This window comes from Gymnoscopelus microlampas, assembly GCF_963454915.1.
Source record: "Gymnoscopelus microlampas genome assembly, chromosome: 11".
Taxonomy (NCBI): domain Eukaryota; kingdom Metazoa; phylum Chordata; class Actinopteri; order Myctophiformes; family Myctophidae; genus Gymnoscopelus; species Gymnoscopelus microlampas.
This window is the reverse complement of record NC_139948.1, coordinates 21,772,977-21,793,053: the sequence shown is the minus strand read 5'-3', so window position 1 is coordinate 21,793,053 and position 20,077 is coordinate 21,772,977. Positions and strand designations below refer to the sequence as shown.

Genomic DNA, 20,077 nt, shown 5'->3' with positions numbered 1-20,077 from the left:
CCCCTTGTCACTGTTGACCTCCTGGGGGGTATTTAGACAACCAAGTGTCTCCTCCAACACACGTGATGTCAACAGCCGCTTCATTCCATCTGACAGTGAGGAGTTTCATGGAGAGGACATAAACACAAGCGGAGGAACATGCTATCCTATCACAACTCCGCTACCTGCTGAACAGGCGGCCTGACCAAGCTGTAAGAGTAGCTAGTGCAGTAACAGAGAGTGACATCTCACCCATGAACACAGCTAATTGGGTTCGTTGTTCTAGGCTGGATACAGCGGTGGAAGATTCCAAACCACAGTCTCCACAGTGACGGGCAGTAACTTTACCCCGGCGCCACCCAGTTTTTTTTTTTTACTATCCCTCAACATCAAATCTCTGCGTCTGTTCATCTTACCCTTCGCTATCCAGGACGTCCTTGATACTGGCCTTGGTGATGATGGCGTCATCACATTTGAACCACTGGTCCTTGTGCTGGCGGATGAAGCTGGTGTAGTGGCCACTTTCCAGTGTGCCTTGATGGTTCACCACCGCAAACAAGGAATACCTGGCAATGGAAGACATGCGAGGCTGGTTGTGGTTTGGTTTGCACGAGAAGAACTCTAAAACAAACATAATGTAACGCAACGATAACAATCCTGGACTTATTTCTATCATTGTCACAAGCAGTGTTGCCAGGTTCTGTGAGAGAAACGAGCAACCAGGTCTAGGAAAACCAGCCCAAAAGAGGCAACTATGGGCCACATGAGCACGTTAACATATACATCAGCTATTTGAAAATAGCCGATCTACAAGCTCACAACGCGTCGCGATGCGACACGTTGTGAGCTTGTAGATCGGCTATTTTCAAATAGAATATTGCGGGGGAAATTATAATAAGCCGATCTGGCAACCCTGGTCACAAGTGAGGTTCAAAAGTCCACACAGGAGAGAGGGGGAAGAATGCAATAGTGATAATCTGCGAGCACATTGCCAAGTACAAGGCAAGTCACAAAATAATACAAATGGGCCAACGCCATGGGCAAATTATCAATGCAATTAGACTGCAAAACCCCTAGTAAATGTCCTGGAAAATGAAAGCTATTGTAAAAGTGCCATGGAGGGAGGAAAACTACGCAGCTTTTAATGCGCTTTAAATTGGATTTCATTTGGGGAAAGTCACAGCAGGATTGCTGCGGGTCATTAGTGGGTGCACAAATGGAAACAATTATTAAAGGATCAATCAAGAAGGGTGTTATTACTGTGATGTTTAACCCCTTAAGACCTGGAACGCATCTGTGTCACCTTTTCATTTGAGCTAAAAAGCATTATTTTACACTTTGGCTATTCAAAAATAGCAGATCTACAAGCTCATAGCGCGGCACCGAGTGCCACGCTATGAGCTTGTAGATCTGCTATTTTTGAAAAATCAAGGAAATTTGTGCAAATGTTTGAATATATATATTTTTAAAGCCAACATTTTAACTCAAATCTTTGCGTTTTTTCAAAAAAAACGTTGGGATTTAGAAGACATTTTGTAAAATCGGAACCTCAGGTCTTAATGGGTTAAAGAAAATTAAGAAAAAAAATCTTAATTGCTGACAATGGAGCTGTGATGATATTATCATCACATTATCATCATCATCACTAACGGATGCGTCTAAAAGGTACTTACTTATTGTCGTTGTTTAAAACGTCTACTGTCTGTTGATACTGCCCATTCATTCTGCTCTCTTTACTGTGGGAGACAAGATCAGAAAAATAAAACCACATGACCGTAAACAAACCCATTACAAATGCTCAATGCTGGCTATACAAACACATTACAGCATTACACACACATACGCCACTAGGTGGCAGGAGCGTGTCATCTCTGGCCCATGGAGGCCTCTCATTTTATACACAGCTGAATGGATGCTACTTGCAGGGGTGGGGCTGAAGGCTCCGGCAGCAAACATTTGGCGTGCGTTTGGTTACTCTAGTGAAGAGCATCATTCCGTGCATGCTCCTGTGTGTACTGTATACGCACATGAAAGGAATGAGCACAAAACATGAAAGGAAAATCACGCAGAGCCACATTTATGCTGGGGCAACCAAATCCTAGGATTAGAAGTGAACTGGGGAAATATTCGGTCATCGGATGGACTTTGAACGTACGTAGCTTTACTGTACACGTGATGTAGCTGCTGGGGAGAAAGAAAACACAACATTTAAATCAACGATAGCTCACCTGGAGGCCATGAAGGGGGTCATGTCCAACTCTAGAGGGAACGAGACGTAGGTAGTGATCTTCCGCCGCAGTTTAGCCGAGTGCTCAAAACGCTGGAGATGGAGAGTGGGAGGATGACACCTTTTAATTGTACATCATTTCTGGACTGTTTTTAATCCAACACTGTGCTTTGGCAATACAAACGCACGTTTTCTCATGACAATGAAGCTCCTTTGAATTGGAGGGGGGAGGGCGCGAGATCGAGAGAAGTGGGAGGGTGGCAGAAGAGATACTAACTAGAGAGTACAAATATTCAAATCCGGTCATTTTACTCAGTGCTCATGTAAATACTTCATGGGTCAATCAATCGGATTTATCTTCATTCGGCATGAAAACGAAATAGGCTCATGTTGTAGATTTCACCCCCTACAGCTGCAATGCTGTGTGGACAGGGAGAGTGAAAGGGAGGTGAAATGGCCACGGTGGACAGTTAGGCAGGGTACCCCCCCAGGCCAGGCCACTGCCCAGACCCGTTTTTTAGGTTAGGAGAGCATTTTTCGATTATGTGAGGGAGGGCATGTTCAAGCTAAAAAGGGGGATTATGCATTGCACTTAACCCATTAAGACCTGGAACTGTGTCATTTTTAGACTTGAGCTAAAAAGCATTATTTTACACTTTAGGCTATTCAAAAATAGCAGATATACAAGCTCATAGCGCGGCACCGAGTGCCGCGCTACGAGCTTGTAGATCTGCTATTTTTGAAAATTCGTGAAAATGTGTGCAAATCTTTGAATATATATATTTTTAAAGCGAACATTTTTAACTCAAATATTTGCTTCTGGGGGGTCCCTGGAACAAAATATTTTGATGGGGGTCCGCGGCCAAATACATATAATTTTGGGGGTCCTTGACATGAAAAAGATTGAGCACCACTGATATAGAAACATACGTTTTTCAGAAAACTGTTGGGAATTAGGAGACATGTAGAATCGGCTTCAGGTCTCAATGGGTTAACGCTTTTCTTGGCTGAATTGGCCCGTCGGTACTGAGGCAGTGGGCACCGTTACACATATAGAAAGCAGTCAACATGGAAACATATGTATCCTTCAGAACCCCCATGGCCACATGTCCTCACCGTGTCCCCTTTCAAATGACAATAAGGACTGAGAGGAAGCGGAGATGCACCTCGTTGACCCTTGTCGACCCCTTTGTCGTTAACACACACATTCAGACGGCGAAAGACAAGACGCTAACAGGCGTGGATCAATCTAAAGACGATGCACTCACAGCCTGTTCCCATGAATATCATTAATAGATTATAGGATCCCAATACCGTATGATAAATAAAACATGGGACAACACCAAGGACTGCGCAAGTCGTTAACATCCCATCCCCGGGGCTCATGGGCGGTGTGTGAGAGAAGGGCTACGACTGCAGTGTAGTCCTCTTGCACCAGCAAAGGGAATTATGGGACACGCGCATGCATGTCCATGTCGTGACTGACGGGGCGGAAACCTTGCATGTCCAAAACGGTTTCATTTACAGGAAATGGATCCAATGGATCCAGTTATTCAGTCACAAGCTCTTGTTAACCCGTTAAAATACTGAGGCGATTCTTAAAAAACGTTTTCTACAGTTTTTTGAAAAAAATCTAAAAAAAAATATTTTCAAGATAGCAGATCTACAAGCTCATAGCGCGGCACTCGGTGCCGCGCTATGAGCTTGTAGATCTGCTATTTTCGAATAGCCAACGAAATCTAAAGTGACACAGATGCGTTCCAGGTCTTAATGGGTTAATACTTTTGGTTCAATATTTATAAACCTGACAGGCATAGCCACTTTCACACACAAAAATACATAAAAAATTGCCACTCTACAAGCTCACACACGCGTCGCATGGCGTCGCGTTGTGAGCTCGTAGATCGGCAATTTTTGCTACTTTGGTTGACACTGTAGCATGACGAAATAAGGCATTCATTTACGAAAACGAAATATGGATGTACAAGGTTTCTGCCCGACGACAACGATGCGTCCACATGCATGCACAGGACAACACGCATAACATTCTCGGAGCATCAAATTGGAGCCGTTCTCGGAACCAATCACGTGAGCCATCACATGATTAAGTAGGTGGTGGTGGGTGTGACTCAACTCACTTTTAGATGGAAACACGCTACGATGGGGAGCTTCTTCATAGTCAGCTGTTTGGTGGACTCCTGGTAACTATGGCAACCGCCGCATTTGATTTTGGCACTGCTGCCTAGATGCTCAGGCCGTGTAAACCTGCAGCGGGAGGAGAGGAGAGAGAGAGAGAGAGAGAGAGAGAGGGAGGGAGGGAGAGAGAGAGCGTTAGTGAGGGAGGTGAGACATGGAGGGCTGTCGCACACCAAAAATAACCGATGGACAAGCTCAAAACGTGTCGTGCTGTGAAAGCGTTGTGAGCTTATAGATTTGCTATTTTCGGCGCGCGACACAGACATAGGACGGATATTAACCCATTGAGACCTGAAGCCGATTCTACATGTCTCCTAAATCCCAACAGTTTTCTGAAAAAACGTATGTTTCTATATCAGTGGTGCTCAATCTTTTTCATGTCAAGGACCCCCAAAATTACATGTATTTGGCCGCAGACCCCAGTCAAAATATCTTGTTCCAGGGACCCCCCAGAAGCAAAGATTTGAGTTAAAAATGTTCACTTTAAAAATACATATATTCAAAGATTTGCACACATTTTCACGATTTTTCAAAAATAGCAGATCTACAAGCTCGTAGCGCGGCACTCGGTGCCGCGCTATGAGCTTGTATATCTGCTATTTTTGAATAGCCCAAAGTATAAAATAATGCTTTTTAGCTCAAATCTAAAAATGACACAGTTCCAGGTCTTAATGGGTTAAATCAAGCGTTCCCCGTATCGAGGGAAAAGGGCCGAGTGTAAACATTAAATAAAGAGACAAATGAATCCATGTTCATGTGTATGATTGAGAGCCACCCACACCGGTGTGACACGAGTTTAAGTGTCGGAAATGTAATCGGAAGCGTCTGGCGAACAGTCTGAGCCTGCCCGACGAGTGCTGCTGGTGCACTCGCACCAACTCACTCACTCACGCCGTCCGTTTGTCTCTCAGTGCGCCCACAAACCCACCCACAGCCATGCTGGTGATACCAGCGCCTCTATCACCACGGCAACAACAGCACCCATCAGTCCTTGCCTGTGCCTTTAAGAGACGTGCTGCAGCAACTAAGGGGTGTGCGAGGGGGCTGCAGCAAAAAAAGAAGAAGAAAAGTATGGCGGAAAAGGGAGGTGGGAAAGTGAGGGCACCGGGGGTAGGGGCAGGGGGTGTGGGGGCTGGGACATAGATTAGGGATGGAGAGGCGAATGGAATGAGATAAGGACGAAAGGGAAAGAGATTGCGAACACGAAGAGGTGGAGGGAGAAAGCGGGAGAGGTCACACCTGCATCTTCCAACCAGAGGATGTTAGGAGATGAGATCCAGGGATAACGGAAAAGAATGGAGGAATAGAATACATTCAAACGAGAAGAGGAGCCTTTTGAGGCCGATGGAGTTGGAGAGGTAGAGAGAGAGAGATGGAGGGAATTGACAGCGCGTGGAGACCTCTTTGTCCCAACACATAACAGTGCTGGCCAAGATGATTCCCATTCATACGGCCAGCACAATCCAATTACCAATGCTGCTGGGTGTATCAGTGGTTCTCGATGTATGGTTCAGAGGGATCCCCAGCTAAACGATTGGTAGTTCATCTTCACCATTATTACATGCACAACTCAAACTTGGGCATATATACGATATGGTCTATTTTGATCAGAGTTTCACTGTTATCTCTGTAAGTACATCCACTAGAGGAATTCTGGACCACATGACTGACGACTGATGAAAGATGCTCTTAGATTCGGGTCGCAGAGATAAACATTTGATCAAATGGGGATCCGTGGCCTAATGCATATCAAAAAATGCACAGAGTGCCGCGCTATGAGCTTGTAGATTTGCTATTTTTGAAAAATCTTGATTTTTTTTTCTCCAAAAAACTGTTAGGATTTAGAATTTTTAAGAATCGCCTCAGGTCTTAATGGGTTAAGATTGAGAATCACATATGACAACATGGTATAGAATTGCTTGACTCATTGATACTACATAAAACAGTTTTTTTGGCACAGACAGAAACGATATAGTGCACAGGCACTATAAACCAATCAGAAATCTCAGATCATCCTCCTAACCGTCCCTAAAATAACAACAATCTGGTGACAGTGCATTTACTGTAGTAACTATGGTCCTACTCTCTGGAACAATTTTCCTGAATACCTGAGATCTGCTACAACTGTGTCTTTTTAAACGACGATGCAAGACCGTCTTACACAGCACACTGTGTTAATGTATCCATTTGTAACTGAGGGGTACCCTTACAGGTCCATTTGGTTCCATCTGTACACACTCAAGAGCGAATACTATGGATCTTACGTTGTACTGTACAAAGCTTTTGGTTAGTCAGTTGATGGTTGTTCTTTGTATATCCATTTGTGATGAATTATTTGTTGTTTTTCAGTTTGTGGAGCACATTGAGTTTATATGCTTTAAAACGAAGAGTCCTCCTGACATTTGACCCATTTACCAAGACATGAGGCCGATGCTACAAATGTCTTCTAAATCTGAAAAAACGTATGTTGCTATATCAGTGGTTCTCAAACTTTTTCATGTCAAAATGATATGTATTTGGCCACGGACCCCCGTCTCAAAATATTCTGTTCCAGGGACCCCCAGAAGCAAAGATTGCAGTTAAAAATGTTCGCTTTAAAAGAATACATATTCAAAGATTTGCACACGTTTTCACGATTTCTCAAAAATAGCAGATCTACAAGCTCATAGTACATCTGCTATTTTTGAACAGCCAACGTATAAAACAATGCTTTTTTTTGCTCAAATGAAAAAGTGATGATGCGTTCCAGGTCTTAATGGGTCACGTCGTAACGCTGTTACCTGCGCAGGCAGTCTGTGAGTGTGGTGGACCCCGAGAGGTGGCTCTCTCCGTTGACCGTGCTGCCGTCCCCTCCGGGGCTGAGGGGCCAGAAGGGTGTGGACGAGCCCGGCAGGTCCAGGCTGATATCCCAAAACGGGTCTATCGTCGTGGAAACGCCACTAGAGAAAAGGGGAGTGGGAGGTGACGGGGAGGGTAAAAAAGGTTTACAAAAAAGGCACACACACACACACGATCATGCTCACATTGTTATTTATCATATTATTTACCACAGAAAGGTGACATTTCCCCAGACGGTGGCCATGAGTACGGTTATGTGGTAGAAACAGTGTAGCACGCGTGCTCGCTCATGTGTCGCGCATTAGCAATCACGAGGAAACGGATGATGACAGAGGCAGTAATACATAGGATTAACCCATTGAGACCTGAAGCCGCTTCTTACATGTCTCCTAAATCTCAACAGTTTTCTGAAAAACATATGTTTCTATATCAGTGGTGCTCAATCTTTTTCATGTCAAGGACCCCCAAAATTATATGTATTTGGCCGCGGACCCCCATCAAAATATTTTGTTCCAGGGACCCCCAGAAGCAAAGATTTGAGTTAAAAATGTTCGCTTTAAAAATATATATATTCAGAAGATTTGCACACATTTTCACGATTTTTCAAAAATAGCAGATCTACAAGCTCGTAGCGCGGCACTCGGTGCCGCGCTATGAGCTTGTATATCTGCTATTTTTGAATAGCCCAAAGTGTAAAATAATACTTTTTAGCTCAAATCTAAAAATGACACAGTTCCAGGTCTTAATGGGTTAAATGCATACTGCCTCTTCTCTGCATTCAGATGGTGTTTATGTTTGAGCCGGGGACAGAAAGAGCGTGCGTCTGCACATAATACACACTGTTCTGCAATTTGCAATTCAATGAGGAGCTCTCATGCAACTACTAGCTTTGATCAGATCAGTGGTTCTCAAACTTTTTCATGTCATGGACACCCAGATGAATATGTATTTGGCCGCAGACCCCCATCAGCACAATTCTCTTTTTTTTTGAGGATTCTCTGAAAATAGCCGATCTACAAGCTTGCGTGTGTGTGGCATCACGATGCGTTGTGAGCAGCCATTTTCAAATAGCCAATGCATATAGGTTTAAAGTGGTTAAACTGATGTTGATGCTATATTAACTCATTTTACTGAGGACCCCCCCCCCCCTGGAACCCCTTTTAAGGACGCCTGGGGGGACTACGGACCACACTTTTGAGAACCACGGGATTAGGATGAGTCATGGTACTGCAGTTCCTAGAGCTACCAGCAGGTGGCCAGTGAAGGAATGGGAATGGTACATGATGATGTCAGGAGAACCAGCCCTGCTGTATGGATCCAGTGTGGGCTTTGATGCCTTTTTTTTTCTCAAGGAAGTGTGGGACGATCACTCCATCTTCCTGCAGCCAACATCAATTATGTATCACTATTCCACACTGGTAAAAAATCTATGTGCTGTATAGGCCCACGCACTCAAATCCTCAGCGTTCATTTAGCCGTTTGTAATTCTTCCAAAAGTAACCAAAATGGGCCTTTAAAGGTAGATGTATGACCTTCTCCCACAGTAAAATCCTCACTGTTAATGTATCCATTTGTAACTCTGAGAGGCCACGAATGTAACCAAATGGACCCTTATGGGTTCATTTGGTTACATTTGTACACGCTGAAGAGCTGTGTCACTTTAGATTTCTTTGGCTATTCAAAAATAGCAGATCTACAAGCTCATAGCGCGGCACCGAGTGCCGCGCTATGAGCTTGTAGATATGCTATTTTTGAAAAATCGTGAAAACATTTTTTTAGATATTTTTCAAAAAACGTAGGATTTAGAAAACATTTTTAGGAATCGCCTCAGGTCTTAATGGGTTAAATTAAAACCGAGGATTTGACTGTGTTCAAGGTCAACAATACCAAACAAATCCTTCGCATCATAGCTCAACGGGCTTTGCCGGCTGCGTTAGCGTCACGAAACCCACGTAGGAAAGAAGACAGTGCTTCTTGGGTTTGCCAGGTATATAGCGAGGGGGCAAGATGCTTTTTCAGTTCAGTGCAGTGTGCTAGTGCTAATATGACAGGACAGCTCTACGGGGCAGAAAGGCAGGCAGGCAGGCAGGCTGCTGTCTAGACAACCCCCCCCCCCCCCCCTTCCAGCAGTTCCATGGGGACCAGCCCTTTAAATATAAGAGCGTTGGAGGGAAGAGGAAGAGGACACAGGCAGTGGCTCCAGTCCACCGACTCTGGGAGGAGGGGTGTGTGGTGGTGACCACAGAGATCAACCCACCGCAGCACAACCGGGAGGACAAGGGGAGTGGTGGAGGGACCGAGGGATGGATAGATGGGTGAAAAAAGAGAGAGAGAGAGAGAGAGAGAGAGAAAGCGAACTAGGGCACAGGAAGTTCTGTGCTGCTCGGTCAAGCTTAACCCATTGAGACCTGGAACTGTGTCATTTTTAGATTTGAGCTAAAAAGCATTATTTTACACTTTGGGCGCGCTATGAGCTTGTAGATCTGCTATTTTTGAAAAATAGTGAAAATGTGTGCAAATCTTTGAATATATATATTTTTTAAAGCGAACATTTTTAACTCAAATCGTTGCTTCTGGGGGGTCCCTGGAACAAAATATTTTGATGGGGGTCCGCGGCCAAATACATATACATTTTGGGGGTCCTTGACATGAAAAAGATTGAGCACCACTGATATAGAAACATACGTTTTTCAGAATACGGTTGAGATTTAGGAGACGTGTAGAATCGGCTTCAGGTCTCAACGGGTTAATAGGCATCCAATATAAAATAAGCTGAATAAGCATCCGATATAAAATATGGCCCTTTATTTCAGCCACCCCCAGGCATTTCTACTTACTACTGTATACTGCTTCCACACACACACACACACTCCAGGAATGCACACTTACTGGCAAACTTGACAAGTGACATCTGATTGCAGGCCCCCAGTGAAGATTTGGTCAATGATGCAGTTACAGTGGTTTGGATTGTTGGCCTTCTTCCCATTGTCGTCTCCTGGGCGAGCAGAGAGCAGACGACAAAAAAAAAAAGGTAGAAATACACACCAATAACACACTCAATTAAACAGACAACCTCGTTAGCACCTCTGCAAGACTCTCTCTCTCTCCCGCTCACTTTCCCCCATTCCCTTTCCAATTCCCCCCCCCCGCAGTGGAGTCTAGTCTGGCACTTTCTAAACTCCCCCTGGACCCTCTCTCTCATCCAATCAGTTCAAGTCTTACTGCAGGGTCTTGCGGGTGTGAGTCAGCCTGCTCCCCACGCTGCTGCTGCAGCAGCAGGGCCAATGCCAATTGACATTCCCCACGCCGCTTGCTTGCTTGCTATCCCCTCGCTATATGCTTTTGTCAGTCTCCTTCAGTGCGTTTGCAGCTGATGCAAGGTGCTGTGCATTATGTGTGTGTGTGTGTGTGTGGGGGGGGGGGGGGGGGGCATTAGGGATACAAGTTCCATGTATCCAATCAAAATCTGGCGTGTGTCACAGACACCATTAATACAACTTCTAGGTTTCCCCTGCAATAGGCTCTATGCACAGCAGCCCTATTGGACAGAAATTGGCCCCCTTCCTTGCTTCCTTCACAGGTGTTACCAATGACACTAATGAAGGCTCTGTTCCATTTTAGTGTAGCACAGTGGTTCTCAAACTTTTTAATTTCAAGGACCCCAATAACTCTGAGAGTGTACAAATGGAACCAAATGGACCCTCCCGGGTCCATTTGGTTCCATTTGTACACTCTCAGAGTTACACCCTCTCAAGGAACCATGAGGGTCCCTGGACCACACTTTGAGACCCCACTAGTATTTCTAGTGAGCCAACATGCACAATATCAGCACCCCTGACTCTGTTTGACCAGAATGGATCAGAGCCTTCATTAGTATCATTGGGTAACACCTGTGAAGGAAGTCAGAAGAGGCCCAATTTCTCTCCAAAATGGCTGCTGTGTGTTAGCTCAAGAGTTATACCGCGAGTTGCAGTCCGATGACGGGCAGCGACGTGGGGATTCTGAGGACACACAATTTATTCAATGAAAATGTATGTCTGTCTACCCTAGACTACATATATATACATACACACACACGGTGTATATACACACAGAGTGTACTATTGGAAGTATTTATTTTTGTGGTTTGACACCAACTAACGCTCTTTTTTCCTTAGGGAAAAGTCTTGCTCTGACTGCGACAGTGACACACACACACTCATACCCCACGTTGCTCACAGAGCAGCCTCGCGTCTCATATGGTTTGTGGTTCTTGTCACGGTGTCAACTCCCTGACATATAGACAAATAACTGTTGGCAGAGCCTCAGTTTTGATGGACAAATATGAGATGGTGTTCTGGACTAAAGACAATTAACATTGCACATCCTCTTTCAACCTCTCCCTGGCGCTATGTGGCTTGACTTCTTAAAAAAAAAGTCACTTAACTCTTTAAGACCGGAAACGCATCTGTGTGTCATTTTAAGATGTCTTTGGGCTATTCAAAAATAGCAGATATACAAGCTCATAGCGCGGCACCGAGTGCCGCGCTATGAGCTTGTAGATCTGCTATTTTTGAAAAATCATGAAAAGTTGTGCAAATATTAGATTTTTTTTTGTTTGCCGGACATTTGTAACTCAAATCTTTGCTTCTGGGGGTTCCTGGAACTAAATATCTTACAAATGTTCGCTTTAAAAAATATATAATCCAAGATTTTGCACACATTTTCACTGTTTAAAAAAAAATAGCAGATCTACAAGCTCGTAGCGCGGCACTCGGTGCCGCGCTACGAGCTTGTATATCTGCTATTTTTGAATAGCCAAAGAAATCTAAAATGACACAGATGCGTTCCAGGTCTATAATGGGTTTAAGTGGAACTTGCTGCGTTGGCTCTTTAGCGTGTGCAGATCGGTCCACATGCTATCCTGCTACGTTCTTCATAGAGAACGCATGGCTTTAGCTAGCGCCGCCGATTGGTCAGCACAAGCGCTCTCTATGGATTTATAATAAAGCGACCCGTTTCGGTGGGGTAAATGCAGGAGGAAGTGAGAGAGGCTGAGTGTCTTACGGGTGGTGTCCCCTTTGCAGTGCCGATGCAGCACGTCCAGCGCCGCGATGAGGAACTCGTGGGCGTCCTGCTGCTCGTAGCCCGCTAGGTGGCGTGCGTGAGTCCACACCAGGTGCAGCAGCCGGAAGGGAATGTGGGGCGAACGGTGGCCCGAGTAGAACTGGAGGGAAACAGGGAGAGAGAGAGAGGTGAATGGTAGAACAGAGCGATGAGAGGAGGTGGGGTTAGCCTATTTTTCCCCCCCAGGTGTTACTAGTAACGGTGGCTTTCGTTGACACGATTCGTCGCTTTATCCGCTACAACACAATGCCTGAACCAGAACTAAGATTTGCTCAAAAAGTTAAATCGGCACCCATGTTTGTTACACAACTCCTTTTCTACTATGCCCTGAATGCGTTCCTTCCCCCCCCCAAAAAAGGCAGATCTACGAGCTCAACTCTACACCAGGGGTCTTCAACCTTTTCAGGCCAAGGACCCCCTAGCTGAGAGAGAATTGAAACAGGGACCCCCACTATATTGTATAAAATTGTACTTTTTTTGTTTACTTGGTCTGCTCTTTTTTCCCCTCTACACCTACAGCATACCTCTTTGCCAAAAATAGCCGATCTACAAGCTCACAACGCCTCGCAGCGCGAGGCGTTGTGAGCTTGTAGATCTGCTATTTTTGGCTAAAGTTCTCTTCAGAAAAGGGATGCTAGGGTTCAAGTGGTTAATAAAAAATGTAAAAATCATATCACACAAAGATTTGGCGGACCCCCTGTATTGACTATGAGGACCCCCTAGGGGTCCCGGACCCCCTGTTGAAGACACCTGCTCTACACGATGCGGCGCCTTGTGTGCTTGCAGATATTTTTGGCGCAGGACACTACACGTTACAACGAAGTATATAAATCAGGCTTTAGAACCAGCTAAAAGGCTCGTTTATACTTAATGGTCACTTGCCAAAAAAAACAAAACTGCAATTTCTGTAGGAGAACGAACCCAAAGTGTGAAATGGAGCGAGAGCATCCGTCTGTAGGCGCCCCGAAGAGTATTCGGGGGTTGCCATGGAGATGGAGAATTGAGTGACAATTCAGGTCAGGGTCGGGGAGAGATGTGTGGCGGAGACGAGCAGAGGAGCGGAGGAGCTGGGTGCTAATGCTCCTCCTGGCTGCGCCGTCGCACCAGCCAGCCACAGCCCATTAGCAGGAGAGCACATTCAATTCTGTCACCCTTGAGCGCAGGCGTGTTTGCGAGGCGCGCGCGCGCACACGCGCACACGCAAGCACACCTTTAACCCATTCAAACCGGGAACGCATCTGTGTCATTTTTTATATTTCTCTGGCTATTCAAAAATAGCAGATATACAAGCTCGTAGCGCGGCACCGAGTGCCGCGCTACGAGCTTGTAGATTTGCTATTTTTGTTTTTTTAATCGTGAATATTTTTGCTAATCTTGGAATATACATTTTCTTAAAAGCGAGCATTTGTATAATATTGTGTTCCAGGGACCTCCAGTTACAAATGTTCGCTTTAAAAACATATACATATTCAAAGATGTGCATAAATGTTAAAGATTTTTTTTAAATAGCAGATCTACAAGCTCGTAGCGCGGCACTCGGTGCCGCGCTACGAGCTTGTATATCTGCTATTTTTTGAATAGCCAAAGTATAAAATAACGGTTATATAGCTAATATCTAAAATGACACAGATGCGTTCGCGGATTGAACGGGTTAATCTCCGCAATTCTCTGCCAAGTTTGATTGTTAGGAGGGAAACCCACACACCGACTGTCAATGCTGGAGCTTACAGACTCTTTGGTGTCCTGTGCACCGGTTTGAAGGAGGCTGACATACCAAAGACACGGAAAGACGGGGGGAAAGGAGGGGAGAGAGTAGCTGATCAAAGTGGGACACACCTCATCATCCACCATGAAAGAGGGTTGTGTGTGTGTGTGTGTGTGTGTGTGTGTGTGTGTGTGTGTGTGTGTGTGTGTGTGTGTGTGTGTGTGTGTGTGTGTTTGTGTGTGTGCACATACTATACTTGAGGGTCAAATGTCCCCCACAAGTACAGTAGAATTTGAGAAATAGACATTGTGGACATTGAGGACTAATTTCCTGGTCCTCACAAGATAATTTGATGTTTTTATGTTTTAAAAAGGAGTTTATGATTAGGGAAATGTTCACTGTGGGATTAGGGTTAGGATTTGACATTTAGAGGTTAGGTTTAAGGGTTGGGGTTGTAGTTATGCCTGATTCGATTGGCCAACGTATTCTGCAAAAAGACTCTTTGATCACGTCCTAGGAATGACCCCGACTTTTGTCCACCCCGGGCCAAAAGCTGAACACTCAATAAATGACTGCGGTTCAGCCAGTTGAGACAGGAGTGGAGCCGTGGGGTGACTGATCAGTGTGAGCTCAGGCTATCATTGATGATTCAACACATTACTGCACAACACGCCCCTCTCCCTCCCTCCCATATATATATTATATCGTTGCCGTCAGGCAGAAACCTTGAATCTCCATGTTTCAACTGTTTATGTTTTGTGTGTATATATATATATATCCTAATATACAATGGAGAGTCGCGCGCATGCGCGGCGGTCGGTCATGTACGGTCGGTCGTTCGGTCGTCTAGCGTCTACTCTCATACGGGTCCTCATGCTCTCTCTCTCTCTCTCTCTCTCTATACAAAATTATGGTCACTCGACCATGCTCTCTCTCTGTCAATACAAAGTTAATTTTTGGTTTCACCTCCGGGTGTTGCCCCATACATGAAAAACAAGCGGCCCATCATGGGCTCTGGCGTTGCCAAATCATGTGCGAGAAACAAGCACCGCTGTTGCAATGAACGTCTACGCGCTCTACTGTCTCCGATGTGCGGGCCAGGCTAATAGACGGGAGGGCTGTGTGTGTGTGTGTGTGTGTGTGTGTGTGTGTGTGTGTGTGTGTGTGTGTGTGTGTGTGTGTATATATATATATGTATATGTATATACATAGATAGATATGTGTGTGTGTATATATAGATATGTGTGTGTATGTAACTATGCGTGCATGCGTGCGTGTGCGTGAACATGTGCGTATATATACACACAAACGCACGCGTGCACACACGGAAGTGAGAGGGTAAGAGAGAGAGGAGAGAAAAAGAGGCAGTGTGGGAGTAGAAAAGGCACCAAGGCAGCCATTACATAACATTCAGGTCCAAAGAGTTTCTTGCACTGAATTTTTTTTTTAACCTACCGAGGAGAGTTAGGAGCGAGTGAGAAGAGGAAAGTGTTCAAATAGAATAATTCACACTCCCACGTACATGAACTGATACATCAAGGATGTGAGGGCAAGAGGCCGACAGCCTTCCAATTCCAGCCGGGTTGTTGAATATACAGTATGTTCCTAATTGACCATTATAGTTTCAACAAAAATGTTAAATCTTCTCATTCATCCATTCCTTCCTTCCAGGCATATTTTTCTTTTTCTCCCTCCCTTCCCTAGACTTGACAAAAGAGCGCAATAGTGACTCAGCCTTCTGCAGTGGGTTTACCGTTGAACATTCTGTGTTTTATTGAGGGGAAATCTGACAAATGTTGGCAGAACAAGCATCGGGGTTATAACCGGAGCCACATGCTTCCCCTTTGCTCGTGAATGTATGGGGTCCATTTGTGTACGTTTGTACACAAACAGAGTTAAATTAACAGTCAGGATTTTACTGTGTATAATACACCAACACAGACACATGCATATGCCCAGATGGTTTCAAACTGTTTTACAACCCATATGAACAACAATCCAATCATATGATCCTTCTCCTGGTTACAAACATTATAAGTCATGTTAGGTAGCCATTAGGTTAGCTAGCTAGCTATGTATAACGTACTGTGTATAGTTATCATGGTGACAACAAAACGAAACCAGGAAAATGTATCCTTTTGTCTTCCGTCTCCCCGACCCGATACATTGTATGGCTAATATCATGATAAACTGGTTGATGACAGCAAACGCAGTTAGCCTGATGCTAACCACAGGATAATATTAACCCATTAATATTATCTGAGGCCGATTCTACCAAATGCCTTCTAAATCATTTTTTTGAAAAAACTTATGTTACTATGTCAGTGGTTCTCAAACTTTTTCATGTCAAGGACCCCCAAAATGATGTGTATTTGGCCACGGACCCCCATTTTAAAATATTTTGTTACAGGGAGGGACCCCCAGAAGCCAAGATTTGAGTTACAAATGTTAGTTTTAAAAATATTTATTTTCAAAGATTCAAAGATTCGGGATTTTTCAAAAATAGCAGATCTACAAGCTTATAGCGCGGCACTCGGTGCCGCGCTATGAGCTTGTATATCTGCTATTTTTGAATACCCAAAGTGTAAAATAATGCTTTTTTAGATCAAAATAAAAAAAAGACAGAAGCGTTCAAGGTCTTAAAGGGTTAAACAATTAACAGCTGATGGGGTGGCCAAGGGTTTGGGGACGTCTCGTAGCAACATCAGAACAATTTGGAACGAAACCACCCGGTCGGCCTAATACACAGCACAGCAGACCAGTCAGTGCATCTTACCTCCTGAAATAACTGCGACATCTCACACACCAGACAGGAGTTTGATTGCATTTCGCACTTGTGTCTGTCAGAGAGGAAGAAGTCTCGCAGCAGCGGCGTGTGTGTGAGGGCCTGGACGATGCAGTTCATGAAACACGTGTTGCCCAGGTTTATCAGCCCCCGTAAACCTGTCGGAAGGACAAGAAAAAAACACAGCAGAGAGTAAGAGAGAGAGAGAAAAGGACCAGATGTCACATGGTATTAATCAAGACATTGCTCCTGATTTGTACAACTTGATGTTTGAATGGAAAGGAGGGAATCGTCCAGTGAAGATGTTGGCTAATCTCTCTCGTTTCCCAGACTAGTATGGGGGCTTTTAGCTGTAGCCAACCTGCTTATTAGCAATTGAGAATCACAGAGAGCAACTAATGAGTCAGCAGTGAGCAGCAGGCACCACCCACACAGACCTGCGGCTCTCTTTGTCTATCGAGATTTAACCTGAGAAGTACCCACAAAGCAGGCATGGCCCTTTAAGTGACATATCGTTCACTTAAAAAATGGTTTAAAAAAAAAAGTGTCACACTGTGGTGTGACAGTGTAGTATGACGAAGTAGGGCATTAATGTACGAAAAAAACATACGTTGAAATATGGAGAGTCAAGGTTTCTGCCCGACAGCAACAATGTGAATTTAACCCATTAAGACCTGGATTTTAGATTTGAGCTAAAAAGCATTATTTTACACTTTGGGCTATTCAAAAATAGCAGATATACAAGCTCATAGCGCGGCACCGAGTGCCGCGCTACGAGCTTGTAGATCTGCTATTTTTGAAAATTTGTGAAAATGTGTGCAAATCTTTGAATATATATATTTTGAAAGCAAACATTTTTAACTCAAATCTTTGCTTCTGGGGGGTCCCTGAACAAAATATTTTGATGGGGGTCCGCGGCCAAATACATATCATTTTGGGGGTCCTTGACATGAAAAAGATTGAGCACCACTGATATAGAAACATACGTTTTTCAGAAAACTGTTGAGATTTAGGAGACATGTAGAATCGGCTTCAGGTCTCAATGGGTTAAAGGAAGAGAAGACCAACGTGGTGGATTAGCGTGGTTCGTTTGACAGCTGCTACGTTATGTCTTCCAATCATTGTCTGTGACCTAGCGCAAAACAAAAAAAAAACCCTAATAAAGCTGTGAATTGATTTGGGGGGGGGGGGGGGGGTCAGATGGACTAAGTTGCTGTGGCTCTTCAGTGAGGACCAGTGAACCGTATGAGGGGCCGACATGATCCTGGGTCATTTCCAATGGGAGCTGGTTCGGGTCCATCGTGGGAGGAAGAGAGCCGCCAGCTGGGGCTTAAACACTCCAGACTGGCCCTACTGTAAAGACACGCACGCCACACGCACAACAGCTGCTATAAACCGGTGTGCTGCTAAATAGTCAAGGCTACGGACTAGGGATGGCCAACCGGTAACCGTTACCCGTTAAGAAATTGGCAACCGGTTAACACTAAGGGCTAATGGCAAACCGTAAAAAGAAAAAACATTTTATTTTGAAAAATTGTTATCGCTGCAGCAGGTCGGCTGGTCAGGCACTAGCCTGCACTAACCACAGCACCCGTGCATGCAAGGTACATTCTTTTTTAAGGGGCGGGGGGAACGGTGTATTTTTCTTTTTTTAATTGGTAGACAGCAGTTTTGTTTGGGAACACATTTCCTTAACGGTTAATGATTAATTAAATCGGTAAGGCCTAACGGCAACCGGTTAAGAAAATGTCTCCATTTGGCCATCCCTACTACGGACCAAACCGTTAAGAAGACGGAAGGGGGATTGGTTGGATTGAATGACAAGTGGTTGGACTGGGGGGGAGAGAGACGAAGATGAGAACGTGAAAAGCTTATATACAGAGACACGATCGGACACAGAGGGGGTCAGAAACCAAAACGACAGACCACAGAGAGTAAAGTGAAGGAAAGAATAAGATGTGCAGATGTGCAGAGAAAGAGACACCCGCTGTGGTGCTGATCTCGCTCTCTCTGTGTATGTTTGGTCTGTTGTGGGGGGGGGGGGGCACTCCTGTTGACCTCTGCTACTCTACTTCACCGCATGAGAGGTCCCGGCGAGAGAGAGAGAGAGACACACACACACACACACACACACACACAGTAAAACCTGTGTTGATTAGGATGTGCGACTCAATGCAATAAGTCCATCACCAACCTATGGTACAGTTCGTAGTGATTTTCCTCCGCTTTGGATTGTGCCGTAGTAATTCTAGCTCCCTCTTGGTTGGCTCCCATGTTGTGTATTTCTCTCCTATGCCTGTGGATGCACAAGAACAGCACATTTAAGGAGGCCCTGTAATACTAGAGAGCCTTGCAGCGGAACGTGACTTACAGTATATAGAGCACCGAAGTCTGACGTAATTTACGCATCCTACCTGGGTCGCGGTTTCCCCCCCATTCTGAATTCCCATAGACTTCTTTAATATCGCGTCAAATAAGAACGGTGTTCCAAAAATAAACAAATGATCCCGGCGAATAGGCTCTATGCACAGCAGCCATATTGGACAAAAATTGGGCCCCTTCCTTGCTTCCTTCACAGGTGTTACCAATGACACTAATGAAGGCTCTGTTCCATTTAGTGTAGCACAGTCTCAAACCTTTTAATTTCAAGGACCCCCATAACTCTGAGAGTGTACAAATGGAACCAAATGGACCCTCCCGGGTCCATTTGGTTCCATTTGTACACTCTCAGAGTTACACCCTCTCAAGGAACCATGAGGGTCCCTGGACCACACTTTGAGACCCACTAGTATTTCTAGTGAGCCAACATGCACAATATCAGAACCCTGACTCTGTTTGACCAGAATGGAACAGAGCCTTCATTAGTATCATTGGTAACACCTGTGAAGGAAGTCAGAAGAGGCCCAATTTTTCTCCAAAATGGCTGCTGTGCATAGAGCCTATTGACTCATATGGATATGAAGCATCAACTGACGGTGAGAAAACGCTAAGGCTACTCTGCCGAATTAGTACAATTTTCGCCAGAAACAGACTGCATCAAATATGAGTGACTGACTATCATAAACGATACAGAGCCACCTCCCTGACAATATCGCCGAGACAGGTTTGTTTATTTTTGGACCACAATTCTTATACGAGACGATTCTAAGACGACCCAATGTTATTCTCCATAGAGAAATGACTTCCGCAAACCCAGGGGATGAACGAGTGACGTCAGGACTTCGGTACTCAAAAGGCATCT

At 44.8% G+C, this 20,077-nt stretch overlaps 1 protein-coding gene across 3 annotated transcripts in view; it reads right to left on the bottom strand.

Annotated features, from left to right (window-relative positions):
- The window catches only part of LOC311054995 (ubiquitin carboxyl-terminal hydrolase 22), a 75,704-nt gene that overhangs the window by 2,284 nt on the left and 53,343 nt on the right, over positions 1 to 20,077 (bottom strand). For all 3 annotated transcript variants that reach the window (XM_084071047.1, XM_084071045.1, XM_084071046.1), the window contains 9 exons: positions 19,031 to 19,132; positions 16,828 to 16,994; positions 12,287 to 12,446; positions 10,130 to 10,235; positions 7,183 to 7,341; positions 4,345 to 4,471; positions 2,208 to 2,299; positions 1,653 to 1,715; positions 396 to 545 (listed from right to left, as the gene is read on the bottom strand). In XM_084071047.1, the coding sequence (XP_083927173.1) occupies positions 396 to 545; positions 1,653 to 1,715; positions 2,208 to 2,299; positions 4,345 to 4,471; positions 7,183 to 7,341; positions 10,130 to 10,235; positions 12,287 to 12,446; positions 16,828 to 16,994; positions 19,031 to 19,132 (1,126 nt within the window). The remainder of the gene's footprint in view (positions 1 to 395; positions 546 to 1,652; positions 1,716 to 2,207; positions 2,300 to 4,344; positions 4,472 to 7,182; positions 7,342 to 10,129; positions 10,236 to 12,286; positions 12,447 to 16,827; positions 16,995 to 19,030; positions 19,133 to 20,077) is intronic.